Source organism: Patagioenas fasciata, chromosome 3, assembly GCF_037038585.1.
Source record: "Patagioenas fasciata isolate bPatFas1 chromosome 3, bPatFas1.hap1, whole genome shotgun sequence".
Classification (NCBI taxonomy): Eukaryota; Metazoa; Chordata; class Aves; order Columbiformes; family Columbidae; genus Patagioenas; species Patagioenas fasciata.
Genome location: NC_092522.1, coordinates 70850403 through 70868793, shown reverse-complemented (window position 1 = coordinate 70868793; position 18391 = coordinate 70850403). Strand labels below are relative to the sequence as shown.

General features: G+C 36.4%; 1 protein-coding gene across 5 annotated transcripts in view; it reads left to right on the top strand.

Moving 5' to 3' along the window:
- Positions 1-17208, top strand: part of RNF217 (ring finger protein 217) — a 67229-nt gene extending 50021 nt beyond the window's left edge. For 3 of the 5 annotated variants that reach the window (XM_065834536.2, XM_065834535.2, XM_065834534.2), the window contains 2 exons: positions 5533-5604; positions 7733-17208. In XM_065834536.2, coding sequence (XP_065690608.1) covers positions 5533-5604; positions 7733-7806 — 146 coding nt within the window. In that variant the 3' untranslated portion in view covers positions 7807-17208. Of the gene's footprint in view, positions 1-3453; positions 3531-5532; positions 5605-7732 lie in introns of those variants that run through there. The other 2 variants (XR_011738394.1, XM_071806582.1) reach the window with 2 other exon arrangements.
- The last annotated feature ends 1183 nt before the right edge of the window (positions 17209-18391 follow it).

The window sequence follows — 18391 nt, the reverse complement described above, 5'->3', positions numbered from 1 at the left end:
TGTTTCCAAACCCTTTGCAATCTGTAAGCAAACTGGAAAAAATACTGTCCATATGCATGTTGCTGGCTGTGATTGTAATTCTAAAAGCATATAGGGGAAAAGGATCAGAGCAGGAACCGTTTTTTAAATGAACCTCTGTGTCTAGGATCCGTTTGAATGAAGTGTTGTTTGGATTTGAACCTGATCTGGGTTTGGAAAACCAAATCACATTTGCCCGTTCTTTTAACTGTTAGCTTTGGTTCTGATAAAATCCAGCTTAAAACAACATACAACTAAATGTCTTAATTACTCTCACAGGAATATGATGCCAAAAGCTGAATGTTTTTTGTTTAAAAAAAAGGAACAACTCCTTATTTGCTTTTGAACCAGATATGTACCTGTCACAACCTATAGAGCACACAAAAAACAGATAACGAAACATATTATTACCGTATGTGGTACTTGCATATACATTTAGTTCAGTCATTGTAGTGAATTTACAGCATGTAAAGCTATCCATAGCGTTATAGGAAATGATTGTATTAAGTGTCAAAAGCTGGGGACTTCCTAAGGAGAACAGGACATTTTGTACTTAGAATTAAGGCATAGAAATTGGAAATTACTTGGGATTCACCTAGGCTGAGGAAATGCTTTGAGCTTATCAATCAATAATGTTGCGCATAGAGGTAAAGGTAAGAGACTGAATGCATAGAAGTAAAAATCAGCAGACCTACAGTGAAAACAATACTGCTCAGCCAAACAAGTTCCAGCTAGAAAACTAGGTGATTTCCTTTTTAGAGTAACACAAGAGCTGGCACACAAACTCGTAGGCCTGGTAACAAGAATGCCAGTCTTGCTGTGCTGCAAAGTTGTGGGACACTCACAAACCTGGAACTCTTGTTTAACAAATGACAGTAAGTCATCAGGCCCATTAGTTTGATCTTAGAACTTACGAGGCTTTAGAACAAACTTTAAAAATACAGAAATAAATAGCAAAGTAGATAAAAATTCAAAATTATTCGATGTGCCTACTCTGATACGTTTTGTAAAGGTAAATTTCAGCATGAGAGAGAATCTAGTCTAGATTAAAGACAATGCTAGCCCTCGAACACATGAGTATAAACTGTTACTAAATACATTTAGGCCTAAAATTAAATAACCATTTAAAAGGTTTAGTAACTTTTCAGAAGAGCTTTTACTAAAAGTCACAATGGCAAACAGTGTTGTAAGCTGTTTTGAAATGGATCTTGGTATATTTGGTGGAATTAGCATCTGTGATAGCATGGGACTGTGCTCAGAGACATTAGCAACTATGTGCTGCTCATGTGCAAAATCATAGGTAACTTTATTCCAAGATTAAACCTTCCATGGACAATGAGGATACAAATATAACACAACATAGATCTGCCAAAAACTATGTTGTTATTGTCTTAGTTTTTGCAATGGTTTACATGTAAGGTATCTAAATATGCTGTTAGCATGTTTTAATGCCACATAAAAAGTCCAAAATACATATGCATCTACTGTATGTGCATAACTACTATTAAAATTTTCTTTTTTCCCTGTTCATTGTTTTGAAAAACAATAACATAGCCTTTCTATTTCTAAGAAACAGCTTTTACTAGTAAGAAAGAAAATTAGTTTCTTTGCAAACAGCGACTTGGAGGCAATCAAGAAATGTGCAAGTGCATATAAGATTTAAAGTTTAGTGAGGAAGATGTATATATTCATATTTATAAAAGCATGCATAGAGAAGGTATAAGATATTTTATTTGCATATCCTCTTTGCAAGTGTACTTGTGGTTTGCCTTAATTAGTAAACCAGGAAAGACTGGCAAAGCTCAAAGCCTCAGCTTGAATTCCTCGTAGGGTTTTCTGTTAAAATTTTCTCTCTAGGACTACCTCTGTCATTTGGTGTTACTTTTCACAGGACTCATCATCATTTGAATAGAGACAGAGCTGGCTGAACCTGCCAGCATATGTAGTAATTGCCCTCATTTTTACAATAGCTTGCTACAGCCAAGTTGACAATGATTCAAATGGTTCTGCATTGACACTCGTGACCTTTAATCCCCATCATCTCTAGAGCTCTAAATTTTAGTATTGATCCTGATACACTTCACAAATAAATACCAAAAGATTCCAGAACTCTAACAGAACTCAGATGAAAATTTTAAAAAATAAAAGTTTATTTACATCAGGTTAGGATTCAAGAATTTGGCTAACTACTCTTCCTCCATTGGATTAGATTTTGACTATGATTGGCATATGTAAGCCAGTCTAGATTTTCTTTCCCCTGTTTTTTTCCCCCTTTCCCCCTTTTTTTTTTTTTTTGCCCCCATTTCCTTCACAAACACATATGTGGGTGTGCACACTTCTTTTTTTTAAGATGGCATTATATTGTTGTAAGATCATATCTCCTAGCGTTTTTCTTCCGAGATGGTACAGTCCCCGACTGGGATACAGTGTCAGTTCAACTTGTAGATTCTGCCATCCTGAATGGTGGAAATTTGTCAAGATCAGCTATCCTTGTAAAACTTCAACAAAATTATTCTATGCCTGTTAATTAGGTGAGTGTAAAGGTCTGCCTGGCAAGTTTGTCCCCAGCAGTGGTCAATTAGAAATAAAATCTCACTCACTGTCTATTTCCAGTAATCATTGCTTTAGTTACTTCCTTAGTTAAGGTTTGTATCTGAACCTTTGCTTAATAACTATCAATAGATGTATCCTTCACCATTTTCACAGTTCACTTTGCACAGTTCTTAAGTTCTTACTTCCACGACATCTCTAGTAGGGGCTGTAGGATTTCACTGTGTGTTGTGTGAAGAAAGTACTTCCATTCCTCTGTTGTGTTTTTTTTTTTTTTTTTATCGATTCCTGATAACGTCATTGGTTACTTCTGTTATGATGAAACTGAGTAAATAAGAATAGCTTGCTTACCTTCTCATATCTTCCTTTTATTAGACCCTCCATCACATTCTTCTTTGCCATGATCTTTGCTTTTTGTTGTTGTTTTGTTTTGAACTGAAGGTTCCTAGTCTTAATCGTTTAAGATCAAGTTGAAAATCCAGAAATGTTTAATTCCAGTTAAGGATCCCACCTGGGCTCAGAGATGTCCTGGTATCTAGAACTGTAAATGTAAATGTATTAAGGCTTTATTAGGCAAGAGGGGGAGCATCATTATCAGTAGGTGTTATTGTACAAGCCTGGATTTTGGTTCTGTTCTGAGAGTCAGCAGAAGATGTTAAGAAGTGGAGATGGTAGCAGAAAAATAAGTTGTTAGAAGCATAGTCTCTAAGTTTTAGTAGCACATGGCAAGAAATAAAGGTTGGAGTTCCTGTAGTAAAATGCCTCTGCTAGTTAGCTAAGTAGTGAAATTTAAGAGGACATTATCTTGTCTGTCAGTGGGAGACTAGTGGGGTACATGTTCTAGGTACGTGTTCTTCTGTGACTTTCTTTTTTACTTACTTGCAGTGCAGAGGAAATACTGAAGTAAATGTGGTGACTTTGTAGCCTTGTGCAGATTTTTGGCTTGTTGCTGCTGGATCCAGGTGGGTGGGGTGTGTAGAAAGGAAAGAACACTTCATGGCAGGCTGGCATGCTATCATGGTTTCTGTTGGGAAGCGTTTGTGCCTACAATCACAAACTGTTCTGTAATAAAAACCAGGGAAAAGCATTTATGGTTGCATAAATTTAAACATGCTTTTCTTCTAACACAAATGGTTTTGAAAAGGTAATAGAAATTACGGGGAGGAGAATCAAAACTGGGAGCATAAATGGTGTCTGAATTTGATGACATTTCTCTCCCCATTTAGCTAGCATTTTTTAGAGAAACTTTGTCCTGTAACCAGTGCAGTAAGGTGAAATTGCTTTTATACTTCAGTCCCAGCAGACTTAGAGATTTCATTCTCATAGTAATTATTTGGCTGCATTCTTGAAGGCAGAATGTTTGGTTATAACTAGAGTTAGTGATGAATTGCACAAAAAGGAAAAAATGTCTTCAGTGCATTTAAGACAGCTGAACATGCCACTTAAGTACCACCTGAATTCACATGGGTGAATTTTATTCAAAATCAATTGCTAGGTACTTCATGGATACGTAACAGGACAGAAGATGTAATGATGCTATTAAAGCAAATGAAATTGGTAATTTTTTAAATGCTTTCAATCATTCTTGTTTGGAGTTTTTTGAGGTTTTTCTCATTCTACATTCCTTCTCCTGTCTACACTTGAGTAACTTATTTGACAATCTCTGGGTGTATAGAATGCAGTACAGTGGAGTCTCAAGTTCTACCATTAGGATGCTTCGCAACTATAGTAATGCCAATATTGTTTGCCATTTTTTTTCTTCTAGGAATTAGTTTCCCCACCCACAATGCTCTTCTGAAATTTAGATCTATCAAAACAGAACATTAAAAGGACCAATTCATTTAACTGCTGTAAATATTTCCAAAATATCTCATTTTTCCTTCAGACTGCCCAAATTAGTGGCTCAGGTTATGGAGAGGGTTACATCATTACTGAATGAAGTAATCCATTTACTGTAATGTGATACAAGTGACTTGAGAGAGGGAAGGGCAGGGAAGAGAGAGGTAATGAACTCACTTTTCATTTCTTTATAGAGGTGATCTCTCAAACACATGCTTAACTTAAAAAATTGCTTACTTTCAAACCCCGATCAGGCTGCTGGTGGATCAGTACAAGTGCCTGCCCTGCTGCATTTTTGAGCAGCAGAGACAAGCGACATCTTTGATCCAACTGCTCAACCAGCACAGCAAGGGAGATTCTAAGACAAGAAAGCTAACTGGGATTCAAAGTTCAGCTTCAGCTTAAGCATGTCAGAAGGAAACCTGCCATCCCTCCGTGCATTTCTACAGATCATGAACTAAACAGAAATAAAGAATATGAGCAAGTTTTATTTGTTCTTAGAGTCTTATGCTCTAGCTGTTGTGCTGCACAACCTCGTTGCCTTACTCATGTAGGAACGGCAACATATCCTTTTAAGTGTTGATCCAAAATGGACTTGGCTGTGGTTTGTTTTAGACCTAAATCTCAACTGTACATAAGGACTTTACCACAGCCTTTTAAAGCGAGCAGAAGCATATTTAGAGGCGATGGTCTCATTGCCTTGAGCTAACCTAAACTCTCAGAGATGCTGGTTTGCTTGGCATCTTTCCAGGGTGGTTGCTGAACAGTAGCATTCTGGAGAAGCCAAACGATAGTAGCTTTATAGCTATCATGTTCCTGCCGATGCCTGAGGGATTTCAGAATGGAAACAGAAGTAAATGCAAGCTAACTGTTAATGTACAAAATAAGCTGTACTCAGAGAGTTGTGGTGGGTGAAGAGGGCAAAGAGAAATGTGTGCAGGGAGCTGGCTGGGTGGTGATAGCTCCTGGCTGGATTTGGAGGATGAGTTTATAAATAAGAATCCTGGTAAAGTATTAAAAAAATGAACTGGCTTTTGGAAGTCCAATATAAAAATATTTGTGGATGGTTGGAAAGGGAAAAATAAAATGCCTGCTTTGAATTGTTAAATGAATTTTGCATTTCAGCTGGAAAACTACTCATTACACCCCTAATACTGGTTCTGGGACTGGCACTGGGAGCCATAGCTGTTGTAATAGGTAAGAGTTACATATGTGAATAAGTCTGAGTCTGATTTTGCAGTAACTTTCTGTATGACATCTTAGTATTTTCATCTTGAAGAGATGAACACAAAGTACAAATTTCATAGTTTTAGTATAGTTTTAGTATAAAGCACATGACCTTTTCCTTAAACATTTGTCTTTAGAGTATTTTCTTCTTACTTGCATTTTAGCCTTATTTTTATTTTACTTGCCTATTAGCTTTATTTTTTTTCCCAATTATTTGGTTGTTAAGGCTTTTCTGAACCAAAATCTTTAACTAATGTAGTTAAACTAGTCAAAAGGCCAGAATCATTTAAACATAATGCTGGGGGCTGGCTGACTTGGACCCTCCTGTTAATCACCCAAGTGGATCACAATTCTAAGATCTTGGCCATGTGCACAGCAAGATTTTTGGGGCAATGGGCATAGTCCCAAGAGCCCTCCAGCTTGAAGATGCAACAACAACAAAGCAGCAGTAAATTGGGATGAGTCAATCTCAAAATCTGATGCAGTGCATGGGCTGCCAAATTGGACTCCATCACAAAAAAAGGTACTGTGAACTCATTTGATATAGTATCAAAGCTCTGCTAACGTGGTTGTATTAATGTGGATGTAGTTATTCTAGCAAATCTGCTCTTTGCTGAGCTTAACTGAATTCTTCTGCAGAAATGAAATAAACTGTAGCAATGAATGTATGATTTTTCTCATTGAAGTGCGTATCCACTACTTATGTTGGCAGTAATGTGTCAATCGGGGATCATGCTCCTTCACAGTTCTTCACCAAGCTACTTACTCCATTGAAAATTTGCAATGTGTGGTCAGCCCTGAGGCATGTTGGAATGTGGCAATATAGTAGAGCCAAATTATACCAGGATAGTTACATTAATAAGATTGTACATAGCTAATCAGCATATAACCAGAATACCCTTACACCTTTTCTAGAGTACATCTAGCCAAATAAGGAATATTGCTATTAACTTCAGTATTTAGGCTAAGAATACATATGTTTTTCCTGCATCGATGTTCTGAGTTGAGTTTGCTAAAGATATATGTATCTTTAAATATTTATTCTTTTAGTGGCATTTTTAGGCCAAAAATAAAGGCGATAAAGACTTCTTAATGCCAGTAAAGTTTATTTTGCTTAGTAATCTGGTATAACCTGTGCTGGAAAAAAAAATGCTCTTTTGCTTATATTAAAAATTCTTAATAATAGTGATACCCAGTGTGCCACTAAAGTCCCCATTCTAGGTATGCCTGGATAAGATTACAATCAAGAAGAGCAGTTCCAAAAACATTGATTATTTATAGGAGAGTTTTGGGTTTGAGGTTATTGCCGCAATATTTACTGCTAACGCAACTGTTGAAATAATCTCAGTATCAAATGATTTTACACAATTTACAAGACTATGGAGCAAAGCAAGAACCCTGGTGACTGTGGTAGTCATTTGTTATATGGTGTTACTACAAGGATGTCTGAAAATCTTGACCATTTCAGTCAACTGATGGCAAGAGAAAGAGGTAGATGCTTCTCATGTGAGTTTGAAAGAGTATCCCTTATGACAAACTATTTTGCACTTGAATAAATCTGATTATTTTTTTTTTTTCTTTTACAGCTTCCTTTCTCTCAAAAGACTTTTAAGAATAAACAGTTCCCTGCCCAGGCAAAGATAAACATTTGGTATTACTTCGCAATAGATTAGGTTTTTTGTAAAAATATATAATATTGTAAGAAAAAAATAGTAAATCTGTAACATGCTGCCCCTATCATGTGAAATGGGCTGAAAACTAGTTTAGTTAAATGAGTTTTGGGTCTAGATCTGAGGTTTGTGAAAGTGCTTTTAAAAATTTTAAGTTTGTATCTTACACAGAAGAGCATGTTTTGGGAATTAATTTGTCAGAGATGTGAGTAGGATTAGCAGGCGTTTGTTGAAAGTAAACCAAACTCCTTATCAAAGAGACTGTTGCAAATTAATATTTTTTTCTGCATGTCCAAATGCCATGTCTAAATTCCCTTGAGACATGGAAAGCTGCATTTGAATACTCTATGTACAATGAGATAAACACAATGCACACTCAAATGATTGCATTTAATTATGGTTTTCTTCTTATTTTCTTCTTTTGGCAGGTTTATTTGTGTTTCCTATCTATTGCCTTTGTAAAAAGCAGAGGAAAAGGTCACGGACAGGTATGCCCTGGTAAGGATGGACCTTACTCACCTGAACTGAGCTGGTCCTGCAAGGCCTACGTGTGCTTTGTGCAGCTGAGCAATACAGTGCTGGTAACAGCGTCAAAGCCACCACCCTGGAAGAAGAAGAACGGGAGATCTCCTGCCATCTTCCCTCAGCCGAAAACACTACTGCAGACCAGAAAGCCTCTTTGCTCTGGTTCACTCTGAACAAGATGGACCCCCTGACTGCTGCTTTTTAAACGTTTTGTTTGGGTTTTTTTTGTTGTTTTTTAATTATTACTTTGGAGGGTTTTTTGAGTCTAAGTTTCTGAACTAGACAATCAAAAGTCTGTATTGTAGCCAGAACTCTACTACCGACTTGGCCTGTGAAGAAAGCATTTAACTGCTAACACGTGCTCCGTTTAACTTCAGTGTCGGCCTTTAATGGGGAAATGCTTAGAAGTGTTTGGACTCTTACTGTGTACTGAGCATACTACTTTTGGTATTAAAAACTACTTCTGTAAATAACTTCCATCCCACAGCATTCTGTTCAGCATACCGAAACCCTGGCACATGCCAGAGCACGACAGCTGGTTATCTTCTGAGTCCTCCTGCTAGTGAGCAAGAGTGTAGATTGTCCACTCCAAACTGCAGTGCCTTGGAGGGAAACATCCTTAGTAGCGAAGCTCCGTCACACTTGAGAATATGCTGATTGGTTTTGCTTTGGTATTTCGTTTATAACAGTGTATTAATAGTGATTGGGGGGGTGATGGATTTGTTGGAAGAGAACAGCATTTTGAAACTCGCACAGTACAGAAAGAATGTGAAGGGTGTAGATAAGAAGAGGTGTCAGTGTCCTGTCCTGTCCCAAGATAGCCATGAAACGTGATGCAGGTTGTACCAGGAAATGCGGTAAAGCTGGATAAAAAAGCTTCTCTTTTGTTCTGACTTGGCATATAATACACATGCTACTCACTAGCTGTGTGAAGATTGAATCAACAAAATTTTATAACCTAAACAGCACATTTTGGTTTTTTTGTTTGTTTGAAGTGGGCTACAGAAGCCTTAGAGCATTCTTATGATGTCTCATGAGGAAAAATCTGTGAATTTTGGTTAAGGGGAGGGATCATGAATTTTTAGGGGACCATTTCATTCTTATTCTCTGCTTCCAGTGTTTCTCTTCCTGGCATGTTACAGATCTGAAGAGAATATCTATCCTTGCTCTTTTTCCTAACTTCAGAGTACCACTGTTTGCCACCAGGCCTCTTTTTCAGTGTATGGCCAAAAGAACAATGTAATTCAGAGTTATGATTCGGCTACTGAGGTTTTTTTCATTTTTTATTATAATCCAAATTTATCATACAAATATAACCTAGAAGAAAAAAATAGAATAAAATCAGTTTGTGTAAGCAGAACACTGAAACAGTAAAGAAAGGAACTGAATAAGAGAAATATCTACTTTATACTTTAAAAATATAAGATTGGATTTGTACTGTTGAAGGTACTTTTTTTTTTCCCAGTGAATGTTTGAAGATACATATATATATATATATAAAAAAATATGTGTGTATGTATATATGGGGAGAGGGGGAAGCAGAGAGATGGGCAATGTCCCAAAGCGTGTATAAACTTCAAAATTTAGGTCTGCAAGTAGCATATCATTTGAGAGGATGTGTTTTGCACTGCTTTCTTTGAAAATTGTTATTAAATCTGAATCTAGTTGTAGCTTCTAAGTAAACAGTGTTCTGCCCCACCAACATAGTACTATTAGAAGACACTCACTTTGACTTTAAAGCCTGGGTGGAAGAAACTGATGAATTTTGTTTATCTGGAAACACAAATATCAACTTGCTATAGTTGGCTACTATGCTTGTTTACTGTCAGCTGCTGTTTTTGTGTTCTTGGGGTTTTTTGCTTGTTGAACAGTGTATGCAGGCACACCGTAGTAGTCAACAAGTACCTAGTATTTCCATTTGAATTTAAGGGCATGTTGACCCTGTTGTCCTAACAGTAGAAATAGTACCTAAGATTTGTAAATTAAGCGGGGAGGCAATGACATTTAGAAGTAAAGTTTAAAGCGTATTGTCAACGCAAATCTACCCGTTAATTAGATTTCTTCTTCTGTGACACATCAGTTTTCTATTTATGTTCTGTCTGAGGTTGGAAGCTGCCTTAAAATCGGTCTTGGTTTTGAGTGTGTTTTCTGAGGCTGTACATATCAGTTGTCTTTGGCTTACTCAGGGATTTTTATTCCTTTCTTTAAATGTCAAATAGAAGATATTTTTGTATTATTTAGAAAAACCTTCAGACCTCAGAGAGTGAGAGAGAGAGATAGAATGGGTTTGCAGTGCAGTCTATAATGTGGTGTCAAACTATTCCACTTGAGAATATTTTAGTACTTGAGATTATCTGTAATTAACTATACAGTGGATTAATTTCTTTTCTGGTTCTTTATAAGTATGTGAGATATTCCTACAGTTTTGTAGCTGTTTTCACTCTGCCATGTTTGCTATTTTCAGTTTCTGATGGGAATTCACCAAGATCTGAAATTAAAATGCTAGTATAAAGAGCATAAAAGGGAAGATAATAGATCTGCACTTATTGATATTCAGAACACATATCATTGTGGGTGAAGGAAAGGAACACACATCTCAACTCCTACATTATCATTTCATCTAGACTGTTTTGATTTTATTGGAACAGATTAAATCAAAGGGAAATGGTTCTTCATTTTCTACACAGAAAAATGAGGCATCTTCGACCTTGTAAAGTTGAATCTAATCTTTCTTTCTCTGTAGAAAAAAAATAAGAATGACAATAATATGTGCTTTTGCTTCTCTGCAGAAGAGGAAAAAATTTCAAGAGCCAGGCAGAACAGGGATATGGAAGTCTTTTGCCATCCTTTTAAAAATATCCTCACTTGAATAATACATAAATAGAATTTTTCATCAATATTATACAGCATAACCAACTGAAATATGAGAAGTAGTTTAGTACAAAACTTCATTCAGTAAAATGTTAGCTTTTAAACAGCTCTTCTCGTATCATAGGAAATCTTATATACATCAAAGTCATGTTATTTGTCTTAGAAGCATTAATTTATCAGTTTGAAAGAAAGGGAATTAACTTTGTATGGCAATTCAAGGATGCTTTTATTTAAACTTTTTTTTCATAACTGTACGGAAACTATCGGACTGTTCTACTCCATCTTTATTAGCAGAAAGCTTCATCAGGCAGCTGAATTTGCCTGCAAAGGCAGATTTTGTGCTACTGTATGCTGATCATCAGGATTGCTTTCACCACATTTAATATTTAAGATTATTTATCCTTGTGAGAAGTTGTTGCTCACAGATATCAGTGTTCAGACTAGGAAATGCTTAAATCCACTCTACACCAGCCTTCTATTCCTGGTTTGCCCAGGCACTGAGACATCTTTGTAGGTGTGAGGTGGGAGTTGCGCGTACCTGGTCCTGCTCTCGTTCTCCACTCCAAGTAATTAGTTGTATTTCATTAATTGGGTCAAGTTTCAGGACTTCTCGACCATGTCAGTGGCAGGGTGAGTCTGAGTGCTGCGGACTCTCAGGGCATGGTTAGGTATGTTTGCAGAGCTTAGCCAGGAGCTTGTGACTGGAAAATAATTGTGCTTTTCCTTGTGTCAGATCCCCATTAGCCAGTGAGAAGATGAAACTGAGTAAGAATACAAGCAAGAGGTAGGGCAATTCTGAACAGCCTCATGCTCTAATTACATACAAAAAAGTCTTCAGTTCTCACCCTCTTTATAATAAACAGCATATTCATATATTTTAAATATTGTTAAAATACAGTGCACTTTGATCTATTATCTTCCTTTGGGGCAGTGCAAATGTGTAAGTAAGTAAGGATTTTGATGTTACTGATGCCGACTTTGTAACTGTTTGTGGCATGCAACGGTTTTTGTTTTGCTTTAATTTACATCTATCTATTGTTTCTGAAAGTTTGATCAACGTGAAGATTTGCTTTATTAAAAATATTAACTTGCAGGGACTATTGCCAATTTGACTAGCGGATATTTTGGATCACCATCAGGTATTCTTTTTAGCCAAGGGGCGTTCTGCTCTTCCAAAGACTGCCATAGCTTGTACGGTGTTAAGTGGTGTGTAGGTAGGGCAGTAATTCTGTCAGAGGATTCAAATTCTTTAGTGTTTGAATGGTTTCTCTGGCCAGTTAGATCTGAGAAACTGTTTTGTATTCAATAGCCAAATAGTTTGTCATGCAGACTCTGAGTTTTTTAAAATTTAGTTGTGGTGGTTTGTTTCTTGAGCAAAGTTTGCATCGTTCATAATGCTTGGTATGATAATTGTGTAGCTCCAAGTTGTGGTAAGAACCATGGATTACTGTTACTTTTATAAGCTATAGTAGATCTCTTATTTTGCTAATGCTAAGGATCCTTTGGAAACTATGAGAGAGATAATTGCTTAGTTTCTTTGAAGTTTGCAGTCTTATAGTTGCAGCAGGTCAGCTTCATTCCTGAGATCAGTCATAGCCCCATTTAACCAGGGAAGTCATACCCATTTTTATGCCAGCATGGAATTTGGCCACAAATACTTTGATAAAAAATCTGAAAGTGTGTTGATAGCCATTGTGCAGGAGTTTGCAAATGTGATTCACTTCTGAAGTGCAAACTACCATGGAGCCCATCCTCTCACTTGCAGAATGATAGTAGAGGTGGTTAATAAAAAATGCAGGAGAGAGCAGGGAGTAGGGAAGAATTTCTAAACAACGTTTATATTAAAGGAAAGAAATTGTCAGGGGAAGGAATACTAGTTTTCAATATAGTAAAGAGACTTTCTTAATGTTTTGAGTCACCAGTCAAGTTAGAAACAACATCCATAGACAGTGTTAAATAATATATCTTAAAATTCTCCTCTCTTCAGTGCAACAGTTATGAGCACAGCATAAGAATTGGAATTATACCTGTTCAATGTTTTTTTGACTTAACAGATACATTTGAAAAAGAGGGCACAAAACATTTTAAAAGTTATGTTGCTGATATATTTGGTGGCTTGTCTTGCTACCATTATATGAAAAAACAGCTTAGACTTGATTCATCTGCAAGACTAGTGGTGTTTTCATTTAAGTACTAACATATAACACAACAGCCCCAAACTTTTTTCTTAATAAATCTAACAAATGCAGCCTGTTGCAGTTATACAGGACTTCCTGGCTCATTCTTCATTGTCATTCTGTGCATAAAGACTCAGGATCTATACATTCTCTCTCCAGTAAGGAATGGAGGGCTCATATTAAGCAGTTAATCACTGATGCTCCTCTTAGCCTGACAGTGAAACACCATAAGGGAGGGAAATGAAAACTGATCTTGGAGTGCATGCTCTGGTTTCAAAGGTAAAAATGTGTAGTAAGCTTTAGTTACTTACTCCCTAGTAACAAATAAATACATACATTTCTCAGCAGAATTCCAGCTGTTTGTTTCTAAATATATCTATTAAAAAGGAGATTAGTTATAAGAGCAAATAGTTTATTAAGAAATGCTTATTGTGCAAAAGAAGATCTTTTTGGAGCTTATTTGTCTTATCAAAACTTGAAAAATATTCTGAAGTGTTTTGGATGGATCCAAGTCAGAAGAGGGGAAAATCATTGTGTAAAAATATTTTATATCTTTAGCATAAACATGGATTTTGCACATACTTGCTTAAACACAGTGGCATGCTAACCCCGTTCAGTGTTTAACTTCTTGAAAACTTGTTAGACTGAAAATAGTGTTGTTGAAATTTTAACCTACAGTCACTGAGCATGATGTTACTAATATGATGCCACATTTACCTCATTTTTAGAAGGAAAATCTACTTACAGAATCCAAACAAGCTGTTCAGATATTTTAAACTTGTTCTATACAAGTGCTGATGCAGTCAAGAAACATTTTCATGCCTTACGCAAGTTCTGGGTAAGCAGATGGATCCAGTCTTTAGTCATGGACTATCTTTTTGCATAAAAAATGTGCCCTTAAGAGTTCTTCATATCAATTTCCATTCTGCTGCTTCGTGTCCAGAAATTGCGAGTACAGGGGTAGATCTACATTTCACTGTGTTTACCATCTCATAAGAAAATGTTTACCATATTTCTATTTGTTACACACTTTATTTCTAAGGCTCTCCTTTTCCTTTGAATTTTGTAATTTGAAAATGACTTGTGGAAACAGCTGAAGTTGGACCTGGAAAATGTGGTCTCATGAGAAGTCATTTCAGGAATGCTTTGCTGAGCTATACTAGTTGTATTTTAATTACTTAAATGCAAAATGTTGAAATAGGTTTTTCTTCAGGACTTTTAACTTTTCTTTTTTTAAGTGTAATTATAGAGCACAGTCATGTTTGTTACATAACTAACCGAGTCCAAATAACTTCTTAAGGTATTTATTCTTTTGACTGTGGTAGAGTTGAGAATAATAGGTGCTGAGAAAAAGAAAATATGATCTATGTTTCTGAGGAGGCTGTCCAAGCTGAATATTGTCTTAATTTCATGATAATTCAATGAGAAAACTTCCCCTGCCCCATCTCTTTTATATATTTTAAGGTGAAGAATTCCCTTTAAAACAACGTTAATTTAAATGACAGGAAGTCAGGGTGGTGAGATGATCCTTTGCATCCTACAGGCTTCTGGCACAACTGGAGTGCTGGCAAAACACTGCAGGTTCATCAAGAAAGTAATTCCTAACTCCACATTTGGGCTATATACAAACAGGACACATGAGTGATTACACACTTTCTGCAGTATATTTATTTGATGGCTAAGAAGTTATAAAAACTGTGGGTAGGCAATACCCATGTAATCAATGCTTGAATTCCAGTATTCAGTGTGTTTTGTACAATGAGGAATTTTAAATGTGTAAGTGCCTTATTGCTTGAAACAAGTGAAAAGTGTTTGTTTCCCTCCATAAAGCAATATGGGAATTTCTGTTCCATGTACTCCTATCGACATGTAAAGCCAAAGTAGACAATTTTGGTTTGCTCAGAAAGTTGAAAAATGTTATGTTAGTGAAGAATTTATATTTATATGATCTATAAAAGTAATTTGGCATTCCAGTTTCAATTCTGATAATCTTGATCTTATTTATGAGTTTTCTGCCTTACTGTTCACTCACCACATGCCTCACCCCCCCCATCTCCTTTCAGACTTCTGCATAAATGCATCTTATATGTGTTGTCAGAACGCTTTGGGTCTTCCAGCATAACCAGATAGGAGTTTTCAGCCACTTAAAGAAATGCAACTTCTTTTGAGAAGAGAATTCAGCTGCAGTTAGGTTAGACCACAGCCCATGGTATGTGTACCCTCAAACAAGCCCTGTTTGCACTAATTGATGAAGGTGGAATCACTGAGGAGCGAGGTGTGCAGAGGTGCACTGTAGCCCAGAGCAGTGTAACAGCATTTCAGTGGTATCCAACCTGAACTAATGTATCCTGTTAATATAAGTTGGTAGTTTCTCTAGGGTTTGGTATCTTGATGGAGTAAACCATCAAACAAGGTTGGTGGAGCAGCTCTGGGATCTCTGCCCAGCCATCTTTGTATAGTGAGAAGTGTGATCTGCAAAAGTAGTTATTGCTCTACCATCTTCAGATGGCTTCAAAATGGATACTGTAGGGTTTGTTTCTTCTACTGGGATTACTTCCTTTCCCAGAAGACAGTGGAATGTTACCTTTTAATATCTACATTTTCTGAAGGACCTGGGTTTTTTTCTTACTAACGTTGCTCCCAATTTGTCCATTTATTGGAAGTCAGGTGCCAAGAATAAGCTACTTTTCTGAAGTTATCTTTAATTATATGAACTGCTGTTAGAAAATATATTTTAAAAATTATTGAAGTTATAAAAAAGTAATTATCAGAACGTAATTGAGATAATAATGGGGGGAGTAAGATGAAAAATTATGCTTAGAACGTCTATCTATTGTAGTTTCATAATCATAAATGGTTTTACTACGTTCAGTTTCCTCCACTAAGAATTTGTGAAGGAAGGAAAGAACAGAGGGAGAAATGAAGATGAGAAGAGTATCTCTTGGAACCTTCTCCTGAAATTCATGAGTTTTTCAGAACTGTAGAAGAGGCTTTCCCCAGCAGCTCCCTCACACCCCCCCACGAGTTCTTCATTACTAATATAGCTGTTACTTGCAGTGTTATCTCTTCATGAAGCATCAAACGAAAGTATTTAATCAGAATTCAGCTTGCATATCAGAAGGTTTTGGTGATGGGAGCCATACTGAAATAAAATTACGAGTGAATTATCACTCTTACAGATATCTTAACTTTTATTTCAGTATTATCTCCAATGATTAGGCATTAACTAAGTCATTCTATAACCCATTGAATTGGAGGCACCATGTGTCAAAATAATTCTTCAATCTTATGAGTTACTGTTCATTTAAAAAAGTTATTCCCTTCAATTCTTCTCTCTTAAAACCAGCAGGAACACAATCAAATAATGATGAAGTTTCCCATTATCTTTCTCTTTCAATTAGCTGGTAACTGTATTTTTTTGTTGCATAGTATTGCAACAATGGTCTTCATGCTGTAATAACTTGACAAAAATATTCAGTAGTCTCGGGCAATATTTTACTGATAAGTTGGTATTCTAAATGTATACCAGTCACTGTTGAGTGTGCTACCTTTGTGGCTGCTTTAGTTCGTGTCAATGTTATGTAAGGATTATTTCTTGCTGCCCTCTTCAGAGTGCCTTTTTAATTTAAGAGATCTAGAGACGGTTCACTGAAGTCTTCTGTTGAATCTACCGTAGTAATGTCTGATTTTTAAACTTGTCCTGATGAATGTATAACTAAAATCCTGTTCTTTAAAAAGCTATAGTAGACACAGGTTGTATATGCACATGTACATGCATGGATACAAGGGAAGGTGTTCTGCCAATGTTTGTCCTGCTGGACAGGACCTTTTGAAAGTAAGTGAATTTTTTAACAGTTTTATTTTCAAAAATTACCTCACTAGTATTCAGTAGTAGGTATGTCTCTGTACTGCTTCACTTTGCTAAATACAATCACATCCATGGTAGGCAGTTTAATTTAAAAGACTCTGCAATTAATCTGGTTTCCATATAAAGAGTGGAGTTTGTAAGTCAAAACTTACAGTACTTTGTTTCCTTTGAAGGCATTCCTTCCACTTACACTGATATCCCCAGCCCCTGTTACCAACAGACTGAAAAAGTGCTTCCCCATGACGAAATGGAAGAATGCAAGGTAGCATTTGAATGCACTCCGCCTGTCTTAGAGTCAATATTGAGACACAGGAGGGAGGGGGGTTGTGGATTTAATGACTTGTGGGAAGCCATATACTGTAGAGTTTGTTCACTTGCACAAAAGGGGTTTTACAATGTCATCTAGTAATGTCTACCTAATAAAGTTTTGAAAAAGAAAAATAAAACTTGTCTGAATATTTAACTCTTTTTGGTTAAATGGTTGTATGTATGAATGACAGCTGACCAGCTCCAAAGAGTCTTGCTTAAATCTATATTTTTTTTTAAGGGCTATATAAGAATAAAAAAAAAAAAAAAAAACCAACACACCAAATGATTTAAACTTCAGAATCTTTGTGTTCACAAACACTGTATTGCAGTTGCGTCTTTGGCTTAATTTTCAGTGTTAAAGTAGCTAAAGGTAAAAAGCCACTTTACTATGATGAATATTTTAATGTAAAATACCCCCTGCCATGTGGTATCATCTCTGAGCTACTGTTTTCATTTTTAAATAGCTTCTCATGAAATGTTGAGATGTTATAATGTTGGCTTAAAATAACCTAGTAGAAAATAAGGAGAAAATACACTGGAATCAAATTTTTCCCATTCCCTTGCAGAACTATTTCCTAATGCTCCGTCTCTTCCAAAGACCGTGCTTAGAGAAAGTAGTCTGCAGCTGTGAACTTCAAATACGTAATCCATTAATTGAACCAGGTGCTTCTTTCCCTGGAAAGGAACTGTTTTCAGTTTCCACACTCTGTGAACTGGTAATATTGACAGAATGTTTTTCTAATATGTCGGGGATTTTTAAGTCCTATACTTCATTATGAAATTGCATTTGCATGCTCATGCAGGAGCAGGCAGGGTAGCAGTTTGTTTCTGTAGGAAATAAAGCTGAAGAAACAATTCACTGAGGCGAAATACACAGCAAAAATCTTGAGGCCTGTGCTAGGTGCCTCAGGCCAAGGACAAGCATTTTAGCCCTCTCCCCAGCCCCCTCCAAAACAGTCAAGATTTGCAACCAAATGTCAAGGGCATCATACCAGAGGTTCCTTATCTGCAGGAATTCCAGCATGAAGCCTGCAGCAGTGGAAGGATGGTCAGGAGGCCAAAGAAATCAATATCCCTAGAGCTGAAATTGAAGTTAAAGGCTAACTTGTCACTTGCAATCTTGAACTGTTTGACAAAAGACAGAAAAGCAGACTTTGATTATGAACATCCTATTTCTCAAAGTAAATAGGATTAATGTGCTCCACAGCGATTACAGATATACAATGATAATTTTTAGACGCTTGCCTTTCACATGATTGACATGTGCTTTCATGGGTAGTTAAAATAGTGATTATAAGAAATAAAGACAGGTGTTTTCCCTAAATCATTAATGCATT